The sequence below is a fragment of the Ceratotherium simum genome, chromosome 30, assembly GCF_057802395.1.
Source record: "Ceratotherium simum simum isolate JZ-2026a chromosome 30, ASM5780239v1, whole genome shotgun sequence".
Lineage (NCBI taxonomy): Eukaryota > Metazoa > Chordata > Mammalia > Perissodactyla > Rhinocerotidae > Ceratotherium > Ceratotherium simum.
The window spans coordinates 37,233,455-37,258,669 of record NC_141929.1 but is presented as its reverse complement, the minus strand read 5'-3'; the positions used below and the strand labels follow the sequence as shown (position 1 = coordinate 37,258,669).

General features: G+C 46.5%; 1 protein-coding gene across 1 annotated transcript in view; it reads right to left on the bottom strand.

The window, feature by feature from the left end:
• Nucleotides 1-964: 964 nt before the first annotated feature.
• LOC101396086 (ATP-binding cassette sub-family C member 12) overlaps nucleotides 965-25,215 on the bottom strand; it is a 56,144-nt gene continuing 31,893 nt past the window's right edge. The window contains 15 exon segments of the mRNA XM_014779711.2: nucleotides 965-1,057; nucleotides 1,160-1,324; nucleotides 2,859-2,972; nucleotides 4,024-4,102; nucleotides 5,160-5,319; nucleotides 5,760-5,949; nucleotides 8,230-8,319; nucleotides 13,409-13,595; nucleotides 15,526-15,663; nucleotides 18,184-18,410; nucleotides 19,102-19,299; nucleotides 21,249-21,352; nucleotides 22,024-22,113; nucleotides 24,934-25,005; nucleotides 25,089-25,164. Coding sequence (XP_014635197.2) covers nucleotides 965-1,057; nucleotides 1,160-1,324; nucleotides 2,859-2,972; nucleotides 4,024-4,102; nucleotides 5,160-5,319; nucleotides 5,760-5,949; nucleotides 8,230-8,319; nucleotides 13,409-13,595; nucleotides 15,526-15,663; nucleotides 18,184-18,410; nucleotides 19,102-19,299; nucleotides 21,249-21,352; nucleotides 22,024-22,113; nucleotides 24,934-25,005; nucleotides 25,089-25,164 — 1,983 coding nt within the window.

Genomic DNA, 25,215 nt, shown 5'->3' with positions numbered 1-25,215 from the left:
GCTCTTGGCAAATACTACACAGGAGTCTGTCAGATTTTCTATTTTTTTCCCCAGATGTCACCATGAATTAGCAGCACTCACTCCTGGGCTACTGGAATATGTCTTCACTGCCTCTGTCAGAGCAAATCTTGAGGTTGGAAAGAAAGGCTTTTATTTGGGAAACGTTGTGAAGGTTTATTATTGAGTCAATAGAGAAAGCAATAAGGGTCTGTGAGAGGAAATAATACAGAAATTGGAATATCTTCAGTAAAATAATTGCATGGCTACATTTCAGGGTGGTTTAATTTCCTACTGCATTTTAATGACCAATATAGAAGATATAAAAATGTCATTTATAGAGAAACTCCAACATTTTGTTTTCTTGGTTATTCTAATAGATCAAATGGAACATGCAATATGATTTAAAAAAATTTTTTTCCACAAAACACTGTAATCAATCTTTCATGTACAGATCTGTGTAGTTATTGCTTGTCACATACTCAAAATAGATGTGAGTAGGAGTTAAACAGGAAGAAAACTCTGCTCTTTTCCCTTCTGATAACAGGGCAGGAAATCTTTACCAACTCCATCCTTAGGCATTTTCCCATTCTGTTTACTTTGACCAGTTTTTAACAGAAGGTTACAATGTTTCCATTCTCAGGCACGGAGGTGGTATTGGTGGGGCACATGAGGGACCTTTAGAGTTTTATGAGGTGAGGGACAGTTTTTTAATCCACTAGCTTTTTCTGCTTCTGTTCACCACCCAGAACCAACCCCACGTTCACTAAGTGAGGTCCGGAGACATGGGCTGGGTGAGGTGGGGAAGCAACCTTTGCCCAGCTCAACTGGTACATCAGGGGTGGGAGGGACGGTAGACCAGGGCTGCCTGCTGAGATGACAGCCCCTCCTCCTGCAGGCTCATCCACTCATCTCATGCATCCTCCTCCTCCCCTAAAACCAGCTGATGTGGTCCCCGGAGGGACCTTTATAATCGAACTTTGTTTTCTGCTGCTAGTAACATTGCAAATGCAGAATCTGGCTTCTCAGCAAGAACTTCAGGCTTATCAAACTCGACCACCTGAAAGAGAAGAAAAGCTGAAATTGTCAGAAGACTATCTACCCACCATAGAGCCAAAACCGTTGAAGCCTCTGGGGAGGTAACACCGACAACTTCCTGCACCTTCCCATTTTCCATGACCAGGACCAGGTCACAGTTGAGGATCGTGTTGAGGCGGTGGGCGATGGTCAACACTGTGCAGCCTTTGAAGGCATCTTTGATGGTACTCTGAACAAGGGTGTCAGTCTTGGAGTCCATGGAGGCAGTGGCTTCATCAAGGAGAATGATCTGTTGAGGAAGGAGAATTGTAAAAGTCACATTAAGCCAAAGCTGTATCTAGAGGGAAATTTATAGTCTTAGTTCTATCTATGAAAAAAGAAAAGAGGAGCTGAAAAGTAATGAGCTAATTCTCCATCTCAAAAAGTTAGAAAAACAGCAACAAAATAAAGTTACATCACATCACTTTCATCTTCTTCAGAAGGACTGGCTGGAGAAACAAGGTTGTATATTCTTTACCCCTCTTCTTAAGTGGTTTATTCTAATCCTACAAACTGGTAGGATCAACACTCCACAGGCTTTATCTACTGTGCTAACATGAGTCAGTATGAGGTATAATGACAGCACTTGTATTAGTTTCCTATTGCTATTATCACAAATTAGCACAAATTTAGAGGCTTACAGCAACACAAATTTATTATCTTACAGTTCTGGAAGTCAGAAGTCCTAAAGCCAAGGGGTTGTCAGAGCTGCATTCCTTCTGGAGGCACTAGAGGAGAATCTTTTTCCTTGCCTTTTCCAGCTTCTAGATGCTCCTGCATTCCTTGGCTCGTGGCCCCTTCCTGGCATTGCTCTAACTTCTACTTCCATTGTCACATCTCCTTCTCTCTTTCTGACTCTCCTGCCTCCCTCTCATAAAGACCTGTGTGATTACACTGGGCTCACCCAGGTAATCTAGGATAATCTCCCCATCTCAAAGTCCTTGACCTAATCATATCTGCAAAGCCCCTTTATCCCAGGTAAGGTAGCACATTCACAGGTTCCAGGTACCAGGACATGGACATCTTCGGGGGGGCCATTATTCTGTCTACCTCAGTGCTGATGGCAAGTCACAGGGCTTGAGCTCAGCTCTAACTCTGCTTGACTTTGACTAAATTACTTAACTTCCCCAAAGCTCCGTTTCCTTGTCTGTAAAGGGGTTATACCTCATGAGTGTGAAATGCAAAGACAACACATAAACCACTTAGCAGTGTGCAGTGCCACAGTCAGCACTGAGTGTGTGCTGGCTCCCTTTCCTGCTATTAGCACACCTAAAGAACACACACTATGGATTACACTTTGATCGAGGTTCAGAGAATGGGATTTCTAAAGCAACAGCAATCCCTTCCTTGAAATCAGTAAGCAAGGATGGCTAAGTCACTAAGGAAAACGCGTCTAAATTTTACAGTTCTCCTGTCCTAGCATTCTGAAGGCCTTCTTTAGTGTCCTGGGTACTGTTTTTCAGGCCTCAGCATTGTTCAGGGACAAAGGGAAAAAGTTGAGAGGCAGGTTTATCAAACTCAAACCACTTAGGAGGACAGAGAGAATACCTAAACAAGACCGCCCAAGGGGAGGCCCAGCGGAGGCAGATGTTAGTGCTGTAAATGGCTGTTTTTCGATTTTTACCCCTCACAACTTTTTCTTAAGAGAAAGTGATCGGTTTTTAAATGTCTCAATTGCTCTCTCTTTGCTGAAAGACAAACGCATGGCTCTACCTCCTGGATTGAATGGCACTGCAGGAAATATCGAAAATTTGACCAATCCATTTTCCGTGCTGTTTCCTTACTTTTGAATTATGGAGAAGTGCTCGGGCTATACAAAGCAGCTGATGTTCCCCTACTGAGAAGTTTTCTCCATTTTCTGTGACTTATGCCTGTAATATTTCCGGGAGTTTCATTATCTATAAAACACAGAAAATGCCACATTTATGCTGATGATCTATAAAATGGTCTTGCATCAGCTGTATTGATGGCCCCCTTCTCTTGCATTCATCAGCTGGCTTTATTTTACTGTGGAAAAGAAAGTGCAAAACAACAATCATTTCAACATCACAAACAGGCCCCAGGGAAAGACCAGGGAGTAGGCGGACATTAATAACCTAAAATCACAGTATGAGTCATAGAAGCCCATGGACACCTTGCCAAAAGAGTACAGATAATGCATATATGTCTCCAGAGAAACACAAACAAGCATAACCGGCTTCCAGGGTCCCTGTTTCCACAGACAAACTAGAGACGGGGCAGGAGAGTTTTCTAGTCATCAAGGAAAGCTAAGACAGGGTTTGATTTATCCAGCATGACAAGTCAAAGTGGCTGTGGGAGATGCTCACCTGGGTGCCAAGACCTGGGGAAAAAATCCCCTCTGGACTGCAGAGTGGGCCATGCTCACCCGCTGACCCCAGCTGCAGGACTTACAGGACAGGACTCCATCTCACAGATGGCTCAGTCCACTCAAAACCAGCCATACTTGCCATTCCTGAAGCAGGCCACACCCCCCCACCTTCCTGTGGCTTCTCTGTTCTGATAAGAAAATGAGGCTATTGGCAGGGCAGTAGGGTGCTCCATCTGCTCTAGAGTCAGATAGACTTGGGGTCCAGTCTCCATTCTCCATTCTCCAACATTAGCCTGTGCATGTTACTTCCTTGAGTCTTAATTTCTGCATCTCTAGAAATGGGAGTAGGAGTACCAACCTCAGAGGGTTGTAGTCAGGAGCATGTGAAATAATGCATGTAGAGCTCTTGACTGGATCATTGCAAAGGCCTGGAAATATTATCTACTGTTGCTTTTAATAGTAGAGAGTAAATAAGGATTGTAGTCTACTGATATACGTGCTGCCAACAAATAAACCTGGCCAAATGCTGGCCCAGTGCTTGTCGAATTTAAACCTGGGCCAGGCATCTGGGGCACTGGTGCAGGGAAACGGACTCATCCTGGACAGCCCCAGGAACCTACTGTGTCTCTCATGAATGTTCTCTCCAGAACCTGCCAGAGCATCTCATCCATGTGACTCTCAAAGGGATCCAAGTTGTACCTGCAATGAAGGAAAAGAGAGGCAGCTGGATTTCCAAGGCGGAGAAGATGGGGAGCATGTTTTCTGCAGCATGTGGGGGAGACTAGGAGGTGGGTGTAATGACCCTGTGGCTCCAAGAGCCACACTTAATAAAACACCAACCTCAGGCCAAGAGACCAAGGATCCACGACTGTGTGATGGCCCAGAGACCACCAAGACAGGCAGGAATATGTGAAATGCTGCCAAGAGATAGCCAGAGCCAGGCCCTCAGGAAGACACATTTGGCCCTTTCAGCAGCTATGAGCAGCAGAGTGGACTGGACCTTACGCAAATTCTTGGCAGAGAGAGGGAGAGCAAGCAATTCAATCTTCCATTGCATTCACTCTGCCTTCAGAAGCAGGAGGTGCAGCTGCAGCTCCCAGGGCCTTGCAGAGGGTGAGCAGCTCATTTGCGGGGTGGAAGTCTAGCGTTTCAAGACATGGAATGCATTTTTCATAAAACTCTACATACAGCTCTCTACTTCAACCTGTGCTCAATGGAGGAAACGTCCATCTCAACAGAGGGGCAGCCACTGCACTGGACTAAGTGAGAAACTAGTTTTCTCCGTGTGCCTTGCCGTCAGATCTTGAGGCTTGCAGAAATTGCAACCCTACTGTTCTTGTACTTGGACAGCCTCTGTTCACTCCTTAGTGGGAATGAATTGACACACTTCCCAACAGATGGCTACATGCGAAGGATAACTATTTAGTTGAGAAAACTGGGGTGTTTTGAAAGTGGCCATTGCTAAACCTGATAGGATGCCAAGACTCAGGACTCTCCAGGGCCAACAGGGACATCTGCTCACCTGATGGATAAGCACTTCGCTTATTAGTCATGTAGTTTATAAAATACAAGTCATGTTGAAGGACCTAGTCCTCGGCTCCTCCCAAGGAAGGCTTCACTTGGGAACAGGCACTAGCAGAGATTCCCTCAGATAGAACAGCCCCAGGCCAGCCACGCTGCCGAGCTTCACAAAGTTCCTGGTTGGTCCGATTTCACTATCCAAAAATAAGAAGGCAGAATGATCAAAAACAGCTACCTTACTGTACCTACAAACAGGACAGGGTCCTGGGGTATCACAGTCAGCTTGGTTCTGAGGTCTTCCAAACCAATAGTGCAGATATCCACCTCATCGATGAAGATGGTGCCGCCGGCTGGCTCCACCAGACGAAACAAAGCCATTCCTAATGACGACTTTCCTGGGAACAATAAAAGCAAGAAGAGTAAATCACACATCAATCTGTCCAAGTGTCTAATCAAGGGAATTTTTAATGCAATGAGAATGGCTCTGTGCAGATGACTGTGCAGACAGGAATTCCTCACTCTTCAGGGGCCATCGGCTGCCCTAACACAGTTCACCTGCCCATCCCTGCAGGGCTGTTAGTACAAGACTCATCCTCTGGGCCTCATTTCACCAGAATGATCCTCATTTAATTAATTCAAAAACTGTCGTGTGTTTTCTTCCAACTCCACACACCCATTCAATCTGAAATCCTAATTTACAGTAAAGAGGATTGAGGGAAAGGGCCAGCCAATCTGCCACACATAGACATTGCCCTCTTGTTTGGCTTAACTACCACACTCAGTGGAAATGCAAATAAAACAACCTGAAAGAAACACAATCAGAGCTTGTCCTCACCAGACCCTGTTCTTCCGACAATCCCAACTGTCTGCCCACTTTGGATGTTCAAGTTCAGCCCATCGAGAACAAGGGGAGTGTTGTCTCTGTATCTCATCTGATAGTCTCTGAATGTTATCTCCCCACAGCTGGGCCAGTCATGGGGACAGGTCTCCACTTTCAGGGGGTGAGTGCATTCAGGAACACAGGTCTGAAAAGCAGAATAACCAATGATAGGTTAATAGTCATTTGCTTTTCCATTCATTTAATTTATTCATTCATGCACACAATTCTATGTACTGGTGTTCATGGTGATGAACTAGACCAATAAGGACCCTGCATGCAAGAAACTCACAGGCCAGTGGGGAAATCAGATAATAGATAAGAAAAGAAATCAGAAATGAAAACAGAACAGAGTATTGAAATAGAATCTAGAACGTGTGTGGTAGAAGGGGGTAGGAGGAGTAAAAGTAACTTAAGGGTTGAGGAAGGCATCTATGGGGATGTGACATTCAAGCTGTGATGTGGAATGATGAGAAGATGCCAACTACAAGAAAATTTGAGTCCAGAGCCTTCCAGGCAGAGTGGACTGCTGGTGCAAAGGCCCTGAGGCTTTACCCACAGGACCAGTTTAAACTGACCCCATCTTACCAATAACAGAATGCTAAAGCTGTCTTGTAAGGGCAGCAGGCCAAAACTGCAAGTCATGTAGCTGGAGCATGTGCAGCGGAGAAAATTTTGACCTGAACTAATACCTAGAACCAAAGATTCTGCCCCCCATGGAACCAAAAGGACTGGGACATAATCAGAACTTGAAAGATGGACCCTTTTCAGAAGCCAGGGGTCCATCATCCAGGAAGATCTGGTGTTAAAGCCCCTTTCTGTACCTTACCATAAATGGTCTTGTCTGGAATCCTTCCAATAAAGACCTGTCCTGTCAGTGCTTCCACACACCAGCCTGCCCTCCCTAATCTCTTAAATTTACCCCAAACCCTGGATCAGGGAGACAGATTTGAGAGCCTTGCCTCCTGTCTCCTTGCCAGTTGACTTTGCAATAAAGCCTTTTCTTTTCTCAAAAGCTGGTGCCATAGTATTAACTTCTACACATGTCGGGCAGAAGGCCCTTTTGCTTGATAACAAGGCCAGAACAAGCTGGCCCTTTGAGGAACAGAAAGAAAATTCATGTAGCTAGAACTTAGTGAACTGAGAGATGGACAACTATAAGGGACAGCTCATACCAGGCCTCGTGGGCCTGGGCAAGTGTCAGCACATGACCTTGAAGCTATGTGACAAACCCAGACCAATCCTTCAGATTTGCAGAATTCAATCAGATACAATTTCAACATCTGCAAGAGTCATCATGGTGTTAGAAATAGGAAGATAACAAGAATGCAGGTTGTCAAGTTCAAAGGCCTTTAGATTTCCATGGAAAAGACATTTAAGCTTCCTAAGAGCCCAAGAAACACAATGTCTGATTAAGGAGTAGAGCTACTTGGCTGCATTACAAGACCAACCCCTTCTCTGAAGTTATGAAGTCCCTGTTAGTGACAAGAAATAGGGCTTGTATGTACCCAGCTAGGGTGGTTGACCAGCCCAAATCTGATTGATAGACAACACAATTAGCTGAGAAAATAATTGTATTCCTAGATGGTGAGTATTTTTAACCCCTAAAAGATTTAAAATTAATACTAAAAATATTTAAGAGAAGTAAAACAGCAACAGTAATATTTTTAGTTTAAGGAGTCTGTGTATCTGGTGATCTAAGTATTCATAATATTAATAACATTCAGGCTTGTGATTCTAATTTAAAATGTATAATTGAATAATTTATTTAAACATGATTTTAAGTTAAAAGCTTACTGTTTATGTATAGCACTGTGATTGTTATGCAAACAAAGTTCACTGTATTTACAAGTTTAATTTATTAGATTTATATAACCTCAGGAAGGTTTGTTTTTAAATCAGATAATCGAGGTACTTAAAAAGGAAATAGAATGTATTAAATTTTAAAATGCAGTTTAAAATGTTTTAAAGTGTTTAATTAAGTTTGTAAATGGGGCCCAGTGCTATTCAAAGGCCCTTAAAACTGATTGCTTGAATTGGCTAGACCTCTTTTCAATGAATAGCAGAATTTGTAAGTTGAACGTAAAAGCTCTTAAAGAAGAGTTCGACTGCTTTTTTTTCAATGTACAATTTTAATCAATCAAATATTAATTTTTAGAAACTAAAGTAAGCCACTGAATTCTCTTTTCTGTGTATGGAAACTGCCCTGGAGGAAATTTTTTTTTCAAAAGTACCTCTCCCTCAATTCAAGGGCTTTAGATTGTATTGTAAATATGGGTTTTAAGAAGAGGGGTTGTGGTCTGATTTCAGTTTTTAAAAAGATCCCGTTCTTTTTAAAAGAAAAAAGGTCAAACATAAAAAGATCAAATGCTGGCACAAGTTCTGCAAGAGTTAACTGTCCCTCCTCTTGCGTGCATTAATTTCTTACCAAAATATACTCCCTGAGCAGCTCCATGGAGGTGAACTTGGCCTGGGTCTCGGTTCCTGTCCGCACACACACTTGGAGCAGCCCACTTAGCTATTGAAGAGGGACAAGCAGCCGCAGTCAGAGCCCCTGCCCGCCCGGGCAGCCCTTGGGAGTTATCCATCCCCGCCTCTCTCAGGACCACACAAAAAGTAGGCTGCGTTCCCAGCCAAGTGCCCAGAAGTAAGGATGCTCCTGTTGGGGTGTTTTGCCTTTAAATACTTCCTTTGTATTTAGAAACAAATGGTAATTACATTTTTCCCTGGCACACCAGATGGTGAGAATCATCCCACCACAGCACCACTCCATCACACACCTCTGGGTTGGAGCTGTGGGGAACCGCCGTGGAGCGGGAATTCTCCCAGGGCTGCAGAACTGCTGGGTATCGGCCGCTTGCTGCCACCTGGTGAGGTCCTGTACTTCTACACCCTCCCCGCTTCCCCCCACCCCCCGCAGCCAAGAAGCGACTGGACTCCAATCACCACAGATCATCGGAGGAGGGAGAAGACCATCAAGCCCATCAGCTTGCTTCAGACATGAGAAGATCTCGGCTCAGATGGGGGCATATGGCTTGCTAAGGTCCCTCACCTTAGGCCAGGATCCCCCAGAAGCCAACCCTGAGATCTGAGTGCAAGCAGTGTATTAGGGTAGGTTGAACCATAGTCCTCCCAAAGGATACGTCCACATCCAAATCCCTGTGACCTGTGAATGGTGCCTCATTTGGGAAAAGGATCTTTGCAGGTGTAATTAAGGATCTTGAGATCATCCTGGATTACCTGGGTGGGTCCTAAATCCAATGACAAGTGTCCTTATAAGAGACAGAGGAGAGGAAGATGCAGCGAAGAGGAAGAGGGGATGTGAAGGCAGAGGCAGAGATTGCAATGATGCAGCTCCAAGCCAAGGAACGCCAAGGAATGCCAACAGCCACAAGAAGCTGGGAGAGACAAGGAATGGATTCTCCCCTAGAGCCTTCAGAGGGAACATGGCCCTGCGAACACCTTGATTTTGGACTTCTGACTTCCAGAACTGCAAGGGAATAAATTTCTCTGGTTTAAACCACTAGTGTATGGTAATTTGTTAGAGAAGCCCTAGGCAACTAATCCAGAAGGTGGACCCAAAAAGTACCAGTAAGGGCTGGGAGGAGGGAGGCACGGAAGAGAAAGTGAGTCATGAGAGGTTCAGCGCAGTCCCGCTGGGGGCTCTGGGAGACTGCCTGGGACACACTCGAGTTGTCCCGAGGAAGCTGGGCTACATCTCCATGAACTCCCTTCAGTCATTGCTGGGGCCGCTCCCAGCTGGGAGAACTCCCCGCACCTGCAGCTGGCCTTGGGCTTGGACTGAGCACCTTCCCACAGCAGTAGGAGGCCAACTGGCTGGCCCAGGAAGGGTAGGGCACCAGCAGCACCTGCCTCGGTCACAAAGTGGGCTAGAGACAGGACCAGGTCTTCTGTCACTAGGTAAGCAGTGACTGCGGGCTGGCAGGATGAGACACAGGCAATTCCAAGGGATGTAAGAATGTCAATAAAACAGGATGATGTGAAAGAGGGGCTGGGGCTGGCAAGCTACCTTCGTTAGGATGGTTAGGGAAGACGCACTGAGGCATTTATGATAGGAAATCCGCCAGGCAAACTTGGAGTAAGAAAGCTCTGGGTAGCAGCGAGGGGCCTTAACAAGAAGGAGGCAGTGTGGCCCGAGCAGGTGGAGAGCGATGTGGGTCCAGACCCTCAGAGAACCCCACTCAGCAGGCCTCCCTTGCTGCCTCCCTGCTTAATATGTCACTGGCTTCCCATTTCTCTTAGAGCAATGGCTCTCAATCTGGGTGATTATGGCCCCAGAGGACATTTGGCAGTGTCTAGAGACATTTTTGGTTGTCACCACCAAAGAAGGAGGGAATTTCTACTGGCATCTCCTGGTTAGAGATCAGGGAGGCTGCTAACATCCTACAATGCATAGGACAGCCCCTCACAGAAAGGATTATCTGGCCCAAATGTTGACAGTGCTGCAGCGGAGAAACCCTTCTTAGAAGGTAGACAATACCCCTTCTCATGCCTGACAAGGTCCTGCACAGTCTATCCCTGCCAGCTCCTCAGACCTATCTCTCTCCTACTCTGCTGAAGCCACATTCTGAGTCCCTCACGTGTGCCAAGCTCGTCCTACCCTTGAGCCTTTCCCCGGCCCCTCGGCCTGAAAGCACTCTTGCTTCCTTCTTCCTTGGCTGGCTCTTCACCATTCAGGTATCAGCTTGGAGGTCACCTCCCAGAGAGGCCTCCTCTGACTGTCAGAGCTAACGTTGCTTCCCCTGACAGTCCCATTACTCTGCTTTATTATCTTCACAACACTTCTGAAGCGTTGTGAAGTTTTCTCATTTATGTACTTGAGCACTTATTTATTCCATCCCACTTTATATCCCACTGAAATATAAGTTCTCTGAGGGCGGGGACCTGTCCAGCTTGTTCACTGCTGAATCCACGGCAGCTGGCATGGTTCTGGCTCATGGCAGGTTCTCAGTGGATATCTGGTGAGTGAATGAATGAACCCTGCCCTTGAAAAGAGCATACACATATTTCGTTAAATTCAAGGGTCTCAGCTCGTCAAGGCCCGGGGCAGCCCTACCAGGTTTAGAATTCCCACGTCAGCACAGTGCTGGCTCTAGTCAGCACTCATTCTCCTCTGTGATGTCACGTGGTGTTACTTTGCACTCACTTCCTGCTCTGTGGGACTTCACACCAATTTCTCGTCCATCTAGAGAGCCTCCTCTGTTCTCAGGGGAAGCTCTGTCATTCAAGGTCTGTCTTCTCCAAAGGGGGCTAATGCTCAATAAAGCCACAAAGCCAGCTGGAGGAGAAGCGTTCCCCAGATCCCAGTGTGTGCAAATTCTCCAGCCTCACAGAAATGTTTGAAAACAATCTCATGGAAAGCTGATGGTATCCCCCCAAAGCATGACCTCAGTTGAGGAAAGCTGTTTCTCTTGGACCAAGTAAGTGAATCTATTCAACATCATCTGTTTTATATTTTACTAGGCAACAACAAATGAAAACATTCTTTAACGAGGGAAACTGGCAATGCAAGGAAAATTTATTTTTCCCACTTAAGATAGAGTCCCGAGAATATACTTTTGTTCCTCTTCCTTCCCAAAATACCATTAAAATGATATCAGAGAGATTTTCAAAAAGGAATATACCTTTAATGGCAAGGGAGTTGGGAAGAAATGTCATTGAATAAGAGAGTTATAAATCTCTGGAAGATGAAAAGAAGATGAAAGCCTTTTGAAAACATGGAGGCAGAATGCGCTGCAGGGGCTCAGAGAGGCTCCAGGTGTGAGGAGGGGCCCACACAGAGGCTGAGTAATAGGTAGTCTGTTGTCTAGTGGGACCGTTTACCTGCCTCCCCTATTCTTTCTCCCAACCAGAGGTAGTGGACACATACCCCCTAGGCCTAAACACAGGCACACACACACATGCGTGCACACACACACAAACTTCTCTGCAGAAACTGAATGAACTACCTGGGGATAAATGGGGCTTCAGATAAAAACCCCTTTCAATCCAGTGTTTGGGTGCCTGAAGACCAGCTCCCTGGCTGCTTTTCTGAAGTGAAGCCAGCCCAAGGAAAAGTCCGACCTACCCGCCCAGAGTTATAAAACTTCCCACCAGGAGAGACCTGGCAAGGCATATACAAAGGCAGAGGAAACCCTGAAAACCCAACCCAGTCCCTCATCCTTAAACACAAATGGATCAAGAGACATATGAACAAAACCAGTGGCATGAAACAGCAAGAATCAGATAAACAAAAAGATAAAACAGATATCAGTCAAAGGAGAGAGGAGAGTTTAAGGAAGGGAGACCTCTAATTAATATCCTCACAGAGATTAAAAAATATATTGTGTCTATTTAAAAATGATTCTTTTAAAAACCCAGAGACTAAGAAAGAGTTTGTAGAAATTAAGAATATGAATATATGATTGCCAGACTTAAAATTCAAAAGAATGGCTGAATGACAAAGTTAAGGAAAATTCTCAGAATAAAGATAAAAACACAAGAACATGGTAAACTTTGAGATAAAGGAAAGGAAATATAGAGGATGGATCAAAGAAATCCAGTATTCAACCAACGTGAGTCACAGACAGAGGAAACAGAGGGAAAGGAGAGGAGGAAATTGTTAAGAGAAGAGAAAGGAAAAAAGGAGAAATTTTTCCAAGCTGTAGAGAGATTTGACTTTAATATAAAAGGACCCACAGCCTTGCACAGAATAAATGAAAAAATACCCACACACAGACACATTGTCCTGGAATTTCAGAGCACCAAGGATAAGGACTGCATCGGAAAAGCTTCCAAAGAGTAAATGTGAGGCATATACCAAGGAAGGAGATTCAGACTCAGATGGGTATCAGACCCACCTGGCCAGGGTTCAAATTCTGCTCTCACACATGACAGGTGTGTGGTGGGCCTCAGTCTCCTCATCTGTAAAATGGGGATTATGGCAGTACCTATCTCATAGGGTTGTTGTGGGGATAAATGAATTAATTTAGGTAAAGGACTTACAACAGTGCCTGAAATAGCATGTGTTTCCCTATTATTATTCCCTACTGTTATTATTATTATTATTTTCATATTATTGTTATTTTCAAAAGAAAAACAGCAAAACAACCAAAAAACAAGTCAGTAAGTATTTGTCATGGGCATTGTGGTTGCCTCTCCAGCACTCTTTTCCCTCTCCCCGTTGTGGGGCAGCTGTGTGACTTCAGGGTAGGATGGGATGGGACTCCATCCTTTGGCCTAAGCCAATCATCCCAAGCCCATCAAGCCACTAATCAGTTCTGGCCTGCCTAAGTTAATCCAGTGAGAGTAAAGTTCAGAGGCTAGGGTAGGAAAAGCTTTCCTCCTGCTTTCTTCCTGCTATAGCCCCCAGAGTCCGCCAGTCACCAATCGTGAAGAAAGTCATCACAGGAGGAGGACAAAGCCAAGGGCTATGATCCAACCATGCCTGAAGCCCACACAACCACTAGACCTTTTAATTTTGTGAGCCACTAAGCTCTCTTTGTTGTTTAAACCCATTCAAGTTGGGTTTTCTGTTACATCCATCCTCCCTGATATACTCTATGCCAGAGCCTCCAGGCCAAGCACAACTTTACACTAAGTGTTACCTGGATGATGTAAGACAATGACAAGCCTTTGGATGAAGCACTGATTGAGGAGAAACTCAGGGTCACCAACAAGGCCACAATGAAGGTGACAATGTTCATGAGGACGTCCATTCTTAGAGCAAACCACCTGAGAGCACAGTTTAAGTATAGGAGGTGGCTGGAGTTTTCATCATTTAGCATCTTAAACCTAAAATTAAGAAATTAGACAAAACAGACCATTAACCATTGACCACAAGAGACATCAGATTCCATTGCCCCTGAAGGTTCTCCTGTCCTACTGGGAAAGGGGGTTCATCAGAACAACTAGTAGAAATTATTGGAAAAAAGTGAAAACCTTTCAATGTTTAAACCCCTAAAGAGTTAAGATTCCTCCACTGGTATAGTCATGAACATCCTTAGGCATTGCTGCTTCATTCTGTTCTAAAATTCCTGAAAGAGTTCTGTCCAGAAGCACCTCTGACCTGCCGTGCTGGCCTCTGTAGGACCGTCCTCCTTTCTGTTTCCACTGTAACTTATTTTCCCCAGAGCTTAGTTAAAATATTCTTCCAAACACTGTGGTGTTTCTATCACATAGCTATAAAGCCTACAAATTCAACTGACAGCATAAGTGACTTAGAAGTCATCTGTGGTCTTATCTGTGTGGTGGGTTAGATTACGCAGAAGCAAAATCACTGGCTGGGATCAAATTGGGACCTAAAACCTTTTGTTAATGCTGTAGCATTTTTGTCTGGTGGCAAAAGCAATACACATCAGAAGCCTAAGCACTTGGGAAAGTCCAGGATAGGAAAGAAAATATTAAAAGAGGGGAGACCCCATCAATCTTGTGGGATTCTCTTGGAAGAGAATCTACAGGAAGACAAAGCTTGAATCTGTTTTGTCGTGAGATAGTCGATGAATGGCTCCATACACAGGAGCCTTTCCTCATGCCCTGACATTGGAAGGGTCTATGTGTGATGCAGGACTCTTGACAGCCGGTGTTCGGGTCAAACTATAACAGGACTAGCTGCTGACTGAACCAAAGACAAGATGTGATGGCAGGCCAACACTGAGATCCTGGGTGGCGGTGAGGGAAGAGGGAGAGATAAAATTAGATGCAAACTCTGAAGTGTGTGTTAGGTTTTTAAGGAAGAAAAAGATAGGAAAAAAAAAAAAAAGAACATCTATGTGGCAGAGAATGCTACAGATTCACCAAACTCATTTTCTTTTCTTCCTATGGATACAGCTGGACTACATTTCCCAGACTCCTTTGCAGTTAGGTGAGCCATGGGACTGAAATCTGGCCAATGAATGTGCAGAAATGATGGGTATCTTCATCGTGGTCGACACACAAAAATGTCCCAGGGGGTCCTCCAGCTAGAAAGAGACTGTGTACCTAAGTGTGGAGCAGAATCCCCTATCCCTGTCCCATGGACCCTTATTAAATTGTGACTTGAGGAAGAGTAAACATGTATTGTGTTAAGCCCCTAAAATTTGTTATTGTTTGTAAGCATAATAAGCCTACTGTGACTGATATAATTTATATGATATGTTAGAAGTTTGGAGCTGGAAGACTCCAGAGAAATTTACTAAAGCTAATCTCCACATTTTAAAAAGAAGGAAACTGGTCTATCCACTAAGTGAAATGTAATATGGCCTTTAAAATTTCCTTTTACAAGGAATATGTAATAACATGAAAAATGCCATTTAAAAATAAAGCAAGTAAAAATTATTGTAAATACTTAAGTAAAAGAAAAAAGAAAAGATTGGAATGAAATATATGAAAATATTAATAGGATTTGGGTTGGGATCCTGTGGTTGATTTTTTTTTTTTTCTGCATTCTCCTATTTTCTGATTGAACACATTTTACTTTTAGAGTGAAAGATAAAACATGTAAAACCCCATACCAAGGTTGTCACTGAATGATCTCACATCTTTTGGGGCCTCAGACACTGGGAAGAAAGGACACTTGTCTGAGAGAGTTCCTCCTTGATTCTGCCAGCTCTTCATCTATGGTCTGTCCCCAGCAGCCCAGACTTCCCTTCTCAGAGCCAGAGAAGCCATCTGTTTCTGTGACCTCCCGTTCAGGGTCAGGCGTGAAGTGGGGAGCCCTGGAGCAGGCACTCAGCACAGGACTCACTTGTTGATGCAGTCCTCCTTCCTGTTGTAAGCGTGGATGATGCCCAGGCCCTGCATGGATGAGGTGATGTGCGAGAACCAGGGTGACCAGCTGATGTTCTCCAGCTTATTGAGCTCCTGGACTCCTCTGTGGAAAACGCTGTGGGGAAATCACCAGGTGTTAAGAGGGCTGCAAAGTGGAGTCTCAGAGGGCTCACCCTCAGCACATGCAGATCCAACTATGCACTCAAGACAAAGTTTAGGTCAGATGGGTGCTGTCTAACTAGGGAGAAGGGGTTCTCCCCTTCTCACAACATTCTCCTCTAGGAGTGGCCATCCCATTTGTGTGAGAGGTGAGGGTCTCTTAAATCTGGGTCTCAGAAACATGAGCCACTCCTTCCCAGGGTCTCCATTCTGAGTGCTTCATGCAGTGTGAGCGTCCTCACTGCACGAGGTGTGATTCCAGTCTTTGAAGAACAGAGTTGTTCACTTGTTTATACAGAATTGTCTAATTGTTCACAGTGTAGCCCCTAAATACAGACCAACCACTTTTTGGTGCCCAACCAAAGAAACAATGATCTATTCCAATTCTGGAGGAAAATCTGGTGTGTCAACTGCCAATGCGTGGTCTTCTAACCTCATGTTCAAAGGTAATTTTGAACAAACGTCGTCAAAGCCTCAGGAGCTGACTTTAGAAAGAACCCTCCCCAGGAGGCAACTCCCAGGGTGTTGGTGCTCCAGGACACCGGTGAGCAAGACCACTGCCCTTGGCACGCGCATTGCAGGCTGGCCCACGATGGCAAATCTCATCTGCCCTCCAGACTCTCAGCTAAAACTAACCCAGGGGAGAGGAAGGGAAAACCTCGTTTGTTCAGAACTCAAGTGAGTTAGTTGGAAACATTTGGGTAATTCAGTCAGGGCCAGCCCCGATCTGGCCTGTCTTTGTAGCAAGAAGTGGGGGGTGCAGGGCAGAGAAAAACCTTTTGCTAAGAGAACAGACAAGAACAATGGTCTGATGAACACCGGGCTTATAAAAATGAACACGAGCCCAAGGAGTCATTTTAGGAAGTGGCATCTGAGACATGCTTTATTTTTGTAAAGGGCTTTCAGAAATTATATTATTTGGTCATCTCAATAAACCCTTGAAGCTGGACGCTGAAGCCATGTGTCCTTTCTCAGAGACACCAAGGAGGCAGTGGGAGCGTGAAGTGAGAGCCCAGCTCCTCCAACTCCAGGGCACCGGTGCTCGTTCCCACAGCCACACAGGCTCCTGCACAGATGCCGAGGATGCTGAGCCTGACTCTCCAGCCCTGACACGTCCCTACACCCACTGTTGCCACTGTCTGCTGGCACCGTCTGCAGACTTGATCCACAAACTTGAAACATCCAAAACCAAACCTGTAATCTTGATCACCCATGCTGCTTCTCCTCCAGTATCACCTGTATCTCTTTACATCACTCTCCATCTTGGACTCATCCTTGGCCTCTCCTATCCCCCAACCCCAATGACTATCTTGAAAATGGCTCCTAAATCCACCTCTCTTTTCTGTCCCCACTGCTGCTGCCTGTGTCTGGTCCTCATCACCTCTCACTCAGACTACATTTCAAGAGCCTCCCATCCCGTATCCCTGTCCTGATCTTTCCATAGCTCCATCCACCCTCTACACTGTGGCCAAAGCAATATTTCTAAAACTTGGCTCTGAGTGTGGTGTCCCTGGATGAAAACAAACAGCCCCATTTACAAGTGGAGTCAGGCCAAGATGTGTGGGCTTAATCCTTTACAATGTGCTCAGGGCTGAGCACATCTAGGAGCATAATAAACACTTGGTTGAGTTTTATGGAAATTCTAAGTTTATATAACATTGTATTCCATTTCTAATTTACAAGGCACTTATAGTCCTATAGTCTCATTTGATCCTCATCAGAATTTTAACCCCTCCAGATCATGTGTGGCATATGTTTTAATGATGACCATTTTAGAGACGAGGAAACTGAGGCTTGCATCATTCCTCTGACCTCTCCAAGGTCCTCCAGCTAGTTTTGCAGCAGAGCTGGGGCTCTGGTGCAAATTTCTCTGATTTCCAACCCTTTGCCCTCGTGCAATACCCACCATGCTACCTGCTGAGAATTCCAGCTTGCCCCAGGAACAGGAAGGAGCTGGGTCTCCCAGAAGGCTGGGATGGATGCTGCCCTCCTGCTCTCCCCCAGGGTGGGTGTGAAGGTGGGCACAGGGACTCCCCACTGAAGAGCAGCCTGAGTCTGTTCTCTAACTACATCAGTGGTTCGGGTGAGGCTATTTCTCAAAGCTCAGAGACAGAGAGCTGGCCTCCTCTCTCTTCTCCAGCAGCAGGGATGGCAGAGCATCAGGGTTAAGAACATAACAGCAGGCATACAGCAACCACAGTCAAACCCCAGTTACCAGTTTCCTAGCCTGGGACCAGTGACTTAACCTCCCAATAATATCCACCTCCCAGGGTTGCTCTGAGGCTCAAATGCCAGATGTATGCAAAGTGCTTAGCATAGCCCCTGGCATTTCATCAGCCCTAAAAATCAATATGCTCCACTATTCAGAGAAGACAGCAAGGTTTCAATATCACCTGGTGCTACCCGGTCATTGTGCAGAGTTAACCAGATATCTATAGGCTTCGTTTGCTTCTTTTTAAATAGTGCATCAACCTACCATAAAAGGATGAAGACGCCTACAGCAAGGCTGGCCAGGACTAAAAGGACAGCAGGAAACACAGCGGCCAATATCACAAGAAAAATTACCACCATAAAAAGCTGCTGGAGAAAGTTCTCTGCGTGAAACGGCAGCCTCACATCCAGCTCGTCCATATCCTTGGAAAAACGGTTCATGAGCCTGCCAGTGGGAGTCGTGTCAAAGAAGCTCATTGGGCTCTTTAAGATCTGTGGGCAAAATCAGAGAGTCGGCGTCAAGGTGTGTGCTTGGTAAACCCTGGCTGCTCCAGCAGGGCTGGATTGTAACAGCAGGGCCTGAGCTTTTTCCCAGGGCCCCACACAACATGCCAGGCGGTCCTGGGAAAGTAAGAATGCTTCCCATCCTTGTGGCCGCCATGAGTGAGAGTGAATGTGGGGAGGCAACCTGCGGTGCCATTGGAGGGGGGAGGGATTTTGTGCCCAGGGCAATAAAAAGCCAAGTTCCGCTGCATCTGTCTGCCCCTGAAGTATGGGCCACACCTGTGCACTCTGGCCAGGGCCTCACAGCCAGGGTCTGCCACCCGCAGCAGCAGTGGGATGAGGAGGAACCCAGAAGCACTTCTTGAGGCCCTCGATGTACTTGGGGCTCTTTAGAGCAGGAGATGCCCTCTTTGCCTACACGCATCTGCTCCAGTTTCTCCAGGGAAAGCTTTCTGACCACCCCAGCCTAGCCCGAGGGCCCGGGACACCCCCACAGCTCCCTGAAGTTTGCTTTCACTGTTGCAATTAGATATCGGGTGACTCTTCCCAGACTCGACTGTAAACTCCAGGAGGGCTGTGTCTGTCCCTGGAGCCCTGCACAGCACCTGGTGCATCACAGGTGCTCAAGAAACCCTGATGACTGATGAACCGCATGTGCATGCAGCCCCCGGGGCTGTACCTTGTCAAGTGCTTGGTCATGTAGCGAGGAGGATGCCATCAGTGTGGTCTTGGTGAAGGCGAAGACTTTGGTGATGCCAAACGCCAGCATGGACACCATGCTCCCCACGTACACCCACTGGTACATGTGCTGCCCAGTGTCTGCCAGCACCGTGCCGACCTCACATGTGCTGTTAGTGCCCTGGGGCCCACAGGTCATCTTTGGAGGAAAACGAGAAGAAGCACCAAGAATTGCTACTATCAAGCGAATGGGAATATTCCAGAGAATCTTTCCACAGAAAGAAGAAACTAAAAAGAGGTGCACAATTATTAAGAATGAGTCAGGAGGTAAAATCAAGTCAGTTTCCTTTGCAGGCCTCTAAGCTTTGCATGGGTCCTCCTGCTGGGCTGCTGTGACCCCAATGGCCACCTGACTTAACGAGGCTCAGTGCAGCAAAGGGACACACCAGGCAGGCACAGGGCAGCCATCCCAGAAGCTAACTGTGCCTCAGGAGACCAGAGGTGACACTGGGCCAGGAAGATCACAGAAGCAAAGGAAATTTGCACAAAAGCAACTCTCAGGCAGCCCAGACAGGACAGGGATCAGGGACCTGCCTCCAACCTGCTGAACTGCCTGGTGGAAGCCACCAGGCCTTTGGGGAGACTTGGGGGCTTCTTTGTATGATGTTCAAGCCCCACAGCCCCCTTCCTTTCCTCTTCTCAGAGAGTACCTGGGAGGGACTAGTCCACCACCCTGGAGCCCCAGGTGGGAAGGAGGGAGCCTGGTGAGCCAAGGGGCTCTGGCAGGATTCAAAGAGACCGTCCGCAGCTTCGTCCTGCCCATTTTTGCCACCATTTCTGGGGAGAGGCCATCTCTTCCCCTTGAGACATTGGCAGTTTCATTTTTCTCTGAGCTGTGTGCTAAAAGTCAAGACTGCCTTTGGGGAGCAAACAAGCATCTTTCTTCTAAATGCCACTTTGCTGATTATAGCAATAGCAGAAATGTAAACCAGAGGTGGCAGCTGATGGATGAACATCCACAAAAGCAAAGCCCTCCCTGGAGAGCTAACTGATGAAAGACTCAGCAGAAGAGGAGGCTTCGCTGTGCTTTAGGCTGTGCCCACAGTGTCTGGGGGGCGGGCAAACACAGGGGTCTGCCATCATTGCTGCATGCTCGGTTAGCCAATGGCACTGGCCTTCTGGGGAAGCGCCACGCCTGTGAGGAGGCTCCACCTTGACCCGAAACCTTAGGCTGTTTAAGGAAAGCGCTCTTCATGAGCGAGTGAGCATCTGGGGGAACACATACATTCCAGAGATGGCTCTCTTGCTGTTTAGAGCAGGCCACCTGTTGGCTTCTTCCCTCGGGAATGGTCTCAGGAAGCTGTACCAAACTCTAGGAGGGCTGTAGTGGTCTCTCCCCTGCCCATACCTCCCCAATGCCTTCTCATTTTGGTTGTCATAGCAACAGAATTATATCAAAATGTAATCTTGGAGGATGGGCAGGCAACCCCACAGCATTCCCTGGGGCTCCAGGAAAGCTTTGAAACCATTGGCTAAAAGCTGGGAGGGCTTCCAGCAAACTCTAGTGAGAGCAGACTTATCAGTCCTTCTCAGGAGGGGCTCTGGCTTAAAGGAGAGCCTTGGGAGGCAGAGAGAGACACCCAGTGGCCTTGCAGCAGATCCAGGGACCGAGTCTCTTGCATGTCTCCTTTCTGTAGAAGGACTTTGAGGAGCAGAGCCAGGTGACTCTGACATCAGGCAATGTCAATGACAAGATGCCAGTCTCTCTTCAGAGGCAGGAAGACAGAAATCTGTGTCAGGCTTCCCTAGCCCCTCCCAGCCCTTCCTCAGAGGCACCTAGCAACAGAGGCAGCAAAACTGACCCTAACCTGCACAGGCAAGACCCCATAGACATGTTGCACTTGCCTGGCACAATCTTTTTAGCCAATCCTTTAAAAATCTGAAGCTGGCACACAAAGACCCAGAGGCCCTGTTTGTTTTGAAAAATCCAAGGGGATTTCGGGAGTTGAATCGTGTGTTGTAAGCAACTGACCTCAACTTCAGGAAAAGGGGCTGCAGGAGGCAAATGAGCTCATTGTGTGGTGTTGGGCACATTCAGACTCTGTCAGCAACTAACCCAACACTTTCCAATGCCGAAGGGAAACTCACCCAGGAACGCTTGTCCAACCAGAGACTCAGCCACCAGTTGCCAAAGGCGGAGCTGCCAATCATCAGGAGGAAGAGGGACACTGTGGAGAGAGACAGGAGGTACCCTGCAAGAGGAGGTAGAGGTCCCCGGGGTTACAGGGGCAAGGGGCTGCAGGAGGCTTATCTTCCTCAGGGCCCAACCATGATGGGAAGTTCAAAGTCTGCAGCAAAAGGGTCCCTGCCCCTGGGAACCACCTTCTAGGCTAATGTGACAAGTCCGGGTATTGGATCCCTGAAACCCAATGGTGACATCTGTTCCACTTGGTTGAAAAATTGGTCCAAATTGTCAACATATTGGAAAAACCACTATACACTTTAATAGAAGCGACTCAATATTCCTTAATACTTGCTGAGGAGAGACAGGGAGTGAAACTACAAGGTACGTTTTGCACACCGAGATGGGAATCTCGCACTGAAGGCAAGCGATGAGCTGACTACTGTGGTACTTGGTGACTAGAGAGCCCGGTTACAGAAGAACCAGAGCTGGTTCATGCTGCTGCTCCTTCAGCTTCAATAAACGGAGGCTGGCAGCTTTAGTGGGGATACAGGATGATTCCATTTAAAAGGCTGTCTTATCAGACTTGATTTTTAGGGGGAAAAAATAAAAGCATTGATAAACAGCCCTAGCGTAAAGAGAGTAATTGTTAAAGAAATCATAGAACATGAACTCAACAGTTTAAGAAAGGATTTCTTTTAATGCAAATTAAATCAAGAAACCCGTTGTTTTATACCGAACCTCCAGAAGCCTTAATGTACGTGTGATACGTTTTCCAGGTCACAGTTCCTTCCCGGGAGGATTCAGTCTGAACAAGCTGGTGCAGAGGAACTGTGGAGACAAACACACGTCCTGGGGCACCCGCGGGCAGGGTGGGAGTCCAGTGGGCGGGTGCCCCCCTGTGCACACTCCATGCCCCCACTAAGGGCAGTTATCATCCTTCCTTCCATTTGCCCTATGCTTTAAAATTCCCAACACACTTTCACTCATTTTATTTTATTTGATCCTCATTACAGCTCTGAGAGGCAGGTGGCGTTTGGTCTTTTGAGAAATATTCATTAAGCACCTCCAGTGTGCTCAGCCCTGGGGAGTCAGGGGTTGTCTTGGTTTAGTTCTCCAGAAGCAGATCCTAAGAAGAGGATAGGAATATGTGCAGTTTATTCCAGAGCTAAAGGGCGAAGAGAAGAGATGGCAACAATAAAAGGCATCTTGTCATGCCAGTGACCCCTGTGAGCGACTAGAGCTTAACCCAACACAGAGAAATCTAGAGCCAGGGTAGAGTATACACTTCAGAGGTTTTTCACAGGATCAGACGGATGTGAGCTATTTCTATGCCAACTCACAGGGGCCACTGCTGGACCTGTAGTGGCAGCTGCCAGAGAGAGCCCAGGCAACGGAGTGCAGATGTGGCGGTTGGGAGTTGGGCTATGTGCACTGTGGTGCTAAGGGCACCCACAGCAGCTGCTACTACAGGGTGAACAAGAAGGAGGTGATGTCTGTCTTCTCAGAGCTCACACCATGTAGGAGAAACCCAGGGCATCCTCCCAGGTCACCTGTTGCCTGGATTCCTGGTTCCCTCCACGTGGCTGTCCCCAGTCGTTGCCATTTTCCAAAGGGGAATGGAAAATGACCATTAAGTTCTCATGAAACAATATTCAGAGGTTCAGGGATGCTGGCTGAAGCAGCTCCCAGCAGCCAGAACTGAACACACATCTCTGCCCTCTCCTCCAGAGAGAGGCAGGTAAATGTCAGCTCCAAAGCAGAATTCTAAACCATACTTGACTTTTATAGACAGAGATAAATACAGCTAGACAAGGGGGCATCCCTGCACATGGGCTTTAAAGCTGTCACATCTGAAAGGCGCCTCCATGAATACAGCTGCCATTATACCCTCTACCCGGGAACCTTTGCACATGTTTGAAAATGTTCATCTTGACTTTCGCTCATTGTATCTCCCTCTGGGACTGCAAAAGGAGAGATACCTTGGCAGGTTGACAGAGCCTAATGAATGACATCCTGGAGTGCAAAGGAACTGGCTAGATCCCCTTGCAGCCCGCCAGTGCAGTGGGCTGAGGAGTATTGCTGATGCTGGTCAACTTTGCTGCACTTTAGAAAATGCGCTGGTGCCAGGCGTGGCGGGCAGTCCCACGTTCAACTGGTTCTCTTCCAAACCTTTGAAAGCATTTAATTTCACACTTTCACTTTCCTCTCCAGAGAAGGGGGGTGAGGAGGAAAAGAGGAGCAGAGTTTACTCTCTTCACAGGACCTCAAATCCTGGGCAGCCGGGAGCTATCCTGGAGAAGCATGAAAGAGATGGCTGGGCACCTCACTTCAGCCTTGGCAGCCTCCAGAGCGATAAAAATAGGTTGTGTTTCCAAACGTGCATGCGTTTGTCACAAGCACTATTAATGGTGTCAGATTTCATCAGTTCAAAGACACGCATTTTTTTTTTCACATTTGAACATCTCTGAAATCAGGATGTGCTTTCCATTCAGTAACAAGCCATATTATCTAATTGGCAGAGACTTTTCTTCCTAAGTGGTACATAAAATGAGGGTGATCTTAAAACGGATGGCATCTTAAGTTTGATGAAATATACTGTGGTTTTTTTCGGGTCTACATTATTGAGGAACAGAACTCAAACATGGAAAGCCACCTCGCTGTGGGCACTCTGAGGAAAGAGACTGTGGATTTTGATCTCTCCCCTCTCAGTGGCCTGTGCTGGGCACTGAGTTGGTGCTCAGCAAATGTGGACTGGATGAAGGGATGGAAGGTAACAGAGTCTAAGGAGAAGAGACAGATTGACCAGCCTGGCCCTCACAAGGCTCCTCTCCCACATCTCTCCTCCCTGCCTTCCTGGAATTCCCTTGTGCCCTCAACTCCAAATCTTCCCCCTTCTTCATGTTCTCACCAGTGTCCCGGGAAAACTCTTACACATCCTGGAAGGACCAGTCCAAAGGTCGCCCCCTCTGTGAAGCCCTCCCTGACTTGTTACTCCCACCCCAACTCCCCATTACTCTTAGCACAGTTTCCCATGGTTATCCACTTGTCTGTGACCCCCACCAGACCATAAGATCCTGAGGACAGGGGCATATTTTCCTTCTCTTCCCAGCCTAGCTTAGTGCCTGTGGAATGCTTAGTCCTTATTTGTTGAAAGAATGAATAACCTTATCCCAACTTAATCTCTTCACTGCTGCACAATCCTTTCTGAACACTCCCCAGAAAGAGTGAGAAACGTCTGTGTGCTTTCACCTCTAATTCCTCTCTGTGCATTGCTTTGGTCTTTCCAACTAAAATAGTAACTACTATTGAGAGTTACTATACGTCAGGAACTGTGCTAACTATTTTATGTACAATTTCTTATGTAATCTTTGCAAGAACCTATGAGGTTGGTACTATTATTTCCCCATTTTATGGAATAAGAAACTAAGATTCAGAGTGGCCGAGTATCTTGATCAAAGTCACAAAACTACTAAGTGGTGAAGCCAGAATTTGGACTCAGGCAGTTGAACTCCAAGGTTCACACTACAGTAAACCATACAATTCTAGCTGCCCAAAAGGATCTACCCTGTGCCTACACTTCTCCATCCCAAGTGGCAGATGCTCAGCAAATATTTAAGAGTACGAAATTGAGGGATGAATGGTAAATACCTTTTACATCTAGAAATTCTGAGTCTGTTTCAGGTTCGTTTCCTTCAACTTTCTCATCTGTTGGAGCCAAAACTAGGGTGAGAAATAAAGAGAGATCTGTGTCCACTCATGAGCCTTGGGCAATAAGAGAGGTGTGATTGGAACTCTGATTGTACCAGCATCTTTATCTCTCTCAGCAGGGCTCTCCTTAAGGCCTTCCACCATTGCTGCATTGTAAATGTGCTTGGGATCCTGGAGACAAAATGAAATTCCTTCTGAAAGCTAACTGACAGAACCTCTCCA